At 41.8% G+C, this 2,941-nt stretch overlaps 1 protein-coding gene across 2 annotated transcripts in view; it reads left to right on the top strand.

The window, feature by feature from the left end:
• Window positions 1-2,848, top strand: part of Hsbp1l1 (heat shock factor binding protein 1 like 1) — a 6,219-nt gene extending 3,371 nt beyond the window's left edge. For both annotated transcript variants that reach the window (XM_005356303.3, XM_026783648.1), the window contains exons 3-4: window positions 666-760; window positions 2,541-2,848. In XM_005356303.3, coding sequence (XP_005356360.2) covers window positions 666-760; window positions 2,541-2,546 — 101 coding nt within the window. In that variant the 3' untranslated portion in view covers window positions 2,547-2,848. The remainder of the gene's footprint in view (window positions 1-665; window positions 761-2,540) is intronic.
• Window positions 2,849-2,941: the final 93 nt, after the last annotated feature.

The raw sequence follows: 2,941 nt of genomic DNA, 5'->3' as shown, positions 1-2,941 counted from the left end.
CACATACACACACATACACACAAGCATACACACACACTCATACACACATACACACACGCATACACACATATACACACACATACACACATGCATACACACATATACATACACATATACACACACACGCATACACACACATACATACACACATACACACACACGCATACACACACATATATACACGCACACACACACACACACACCCATCCAACTCGCGTACATGCACTAAATACTTTTTCTGATTGGTTTTATTGAGCTCTACATTTTTCTCTGCTCCCCTCCCTGCTTCTCCCCTCCCCCCTAGTTTTTAAAAAATAAGCTACCAAGAAGTTGGTCTAAAAATGAGCTAATGTCCATCATAGTTACACTCAGTGACTCAGAGTTCGGCTAAAGCTCACCAAACTCAAGTCTTCAACCCTATGTCCAAGCTGGGGGCACTGTCCCCAGCTGAAGACACAAAATCTAGTCTACAGTTAAAGACAATGTGCTAAGAAAAGCCAGGGGAGGGGTAATTACACGGACTTTGGACCGCCTGACTTCCTCACTGGGCACGCCGCTCTGCCGTATGTCCAGGGCCATGTGCCGAGCAGGTGCAGGTTGAAGCAGAAGCTTTCCGTGAGTCGGGCTAATGGGACCCACATGTGCCGTTCTCCTTGACATTGTACTGGAAGAAATGGGAAATCGCATCGAGGACCTACAGAAAAATGTTGATGACCTAATGGCTCAAGCTGGAATCGAGAATTCAGTCAAAGAACAGATGGTAAGGCCATGGTTAAGACACAGCCTGTGTGTATCAGTTCACCGCTATGTGAACTGTCCCTGGGTGACATGAAAAGTCTTCAGTACTAAGGAGAGGTGCATCCATGTGCTCTTTTACCACTAAACCGTGGTTGTCATTCCTTAAAAGGTACATATTCCAAGTGAAAATTCTCATTTAAAAATTAGATTTTATAAGAGTATTTTTCAGTTTTATTCCTCAAGTCACTTTTTATTCTTTTTTTAAAAAAATTTATTTATTTATTTATTTTTTATGTACACAATAGTCTGTCTGCATATATGCCTACAGGCCAGAAGAGGGCACCAGACCCCATTACAGATGGTTATGAGCCACCATGTGGTTGCTGGGAATTGAACTTGGGACTTCTGGAAATGCAACCCATTGTGGCACTGTTGACACATACGACATTCTACTTTCTTCTCACTTATTCCCCACATGGTCATCCAACAGTTTAGATACCCTGTTTACCCTGCCTCACAACCAGTTTATGGTAAATCACCCCTGCTTACCCAGCTAAAGCAGAGCTAGGTCACCTATCAGTGCTGCGTGGCTATCTCAATCGGTGGTTTCAAAACACTGGAGGATCGCGCATGGGGAGATCCCATCCCCCAAACTCAACACGACAAAGTAAAAGTAAAATTTCTGACTGGAGGCAAAACATGCAGCTTTCTTTACCTATGAAAGTCCATTCAGACGGCGCGCCCGGTTCATCCTCCACCCTCCCTCCGGCAAATTCCCTTCTTCTGAGTCCAGAGCAGTAGCTGGGTGGTGGTGGCTCAGCTCACACCTTTAATCCTTGGGAGGCAGAGGCAGGCAGATCTCTGTGAGTTCGAGACCAGCCTGGTCTACAAGAGACCAGGGCAGCAGAGTGACAGCAGGAGCAGACAGGCCTCATCTGATACAATGGCTTGAATGCAGCTCTGACTGTCACCCGCAGGGTGAGCTTCTCAAGCTCTGGCTCTGAATCCAATGGATTAAAACACCAACTAGATATAGGTTTAGATGTCAAATTGAGTGTTTAAGTAATTGTCAAAATGTTGCTTCCTTAATGCACACAGTCACCAATTCTTTCAGAACAAAGGCCTGAGTAATTAGAAGACTTACACCAATTTGTGCTTGCTATCGGCTGGGGGTTTCACATGGGGCTTCAGAAACTCTGCAAAGCCTACATGGTTCTCCCATTGTGGAGACATACCCATACTAAAAACTGTTACATTTGATGACGTAGGCTTTTTATCTGTGCTTCTAGAGAGATTCTTTTTTTTTTTTTTCGAGACAGGGTTTCTCTGTAGCTTTGGAGCCTGTCCTGGAACTCCCTTTGTAGACCAGGCTGGCCTCGAACTCACAGAGATCCTCCTGCCTCTGCCTCCCAAGTGCTGGGATTAAAGGCGTGCGCCACCGCCGCCGGGCTTATCTATGCTTCTAAATTGTACAATCTTTCCCGGCATGCAGTAAATGCAGAATTTTGTCTAGAAAGTTTCTGTCCTACACACTAGAGGACAGTGAGTTGGGGGTGGTTAGTCACAGTGACAGACTCCATGCTGCTGCCCCAGTGCCTACAGAGTGCCCTTATCTGAAGAAAAGGGATTTCTATCATTGAAGTATTTCTCTATACTGATTTTTGCCTATATACAAATGTTTAACAATTGCTAGTAATTATGGAATTTTATTGAAAACTACTCTAGGACTTATTTAACTGAACATTAATTTGTCTGTATATAAACCATGTAAATAAGCTTATCTCTTTCAAATTCTCTTTCAGACCTGAAGATGTTAAACGAGCCATGCGAAATTGCGAAAATGAAACCTATACTGTTTGAGTAATCTGTGCAGTATGAATTTTGATGTTCGGTTTTTAATTTTGTTTTTTAGAGACTTGAAATCAAACCCAGGACCTAAAATGTAGTAGACAAGTGGCTACCACTGGGCTATATGCTAACCCATTAAAAAACAATTAAAAAACAAGAGCAATAAAACAATAACATACTTCAGAAAGTGACTATATACCAAAGATGAAACTTGTAAATAAGGACTAAATGTTTTTCAATGCATATTTGTAAATCATGGAAGTAAAGCATACACTATATTAATTAACATATTTTCCAAATTAAAATTCTACATTGATTTATTGTTATTATTATTATTATTTTTTTTTTGGTTTTT

Source organism: Microtus ochrogaster, chromosome 18 (genome assembly GCF_000317375.1).
Source record: "Microtus ochrogaster isolate Prairie Vole_2 chromosome 18, MicOch1.0, whole genome shotgun sequence".
NCBI classification, from domain to species: domain Eukaryota; kingdom Metazoa; phylum Chordata; class Mammalia; order Rodentia; family Cricetidae; genus Microtus; species Microtus ochrogaster.
This window is presented reverse-complemented; position numbering and strand designations above follow the sequence as displayed.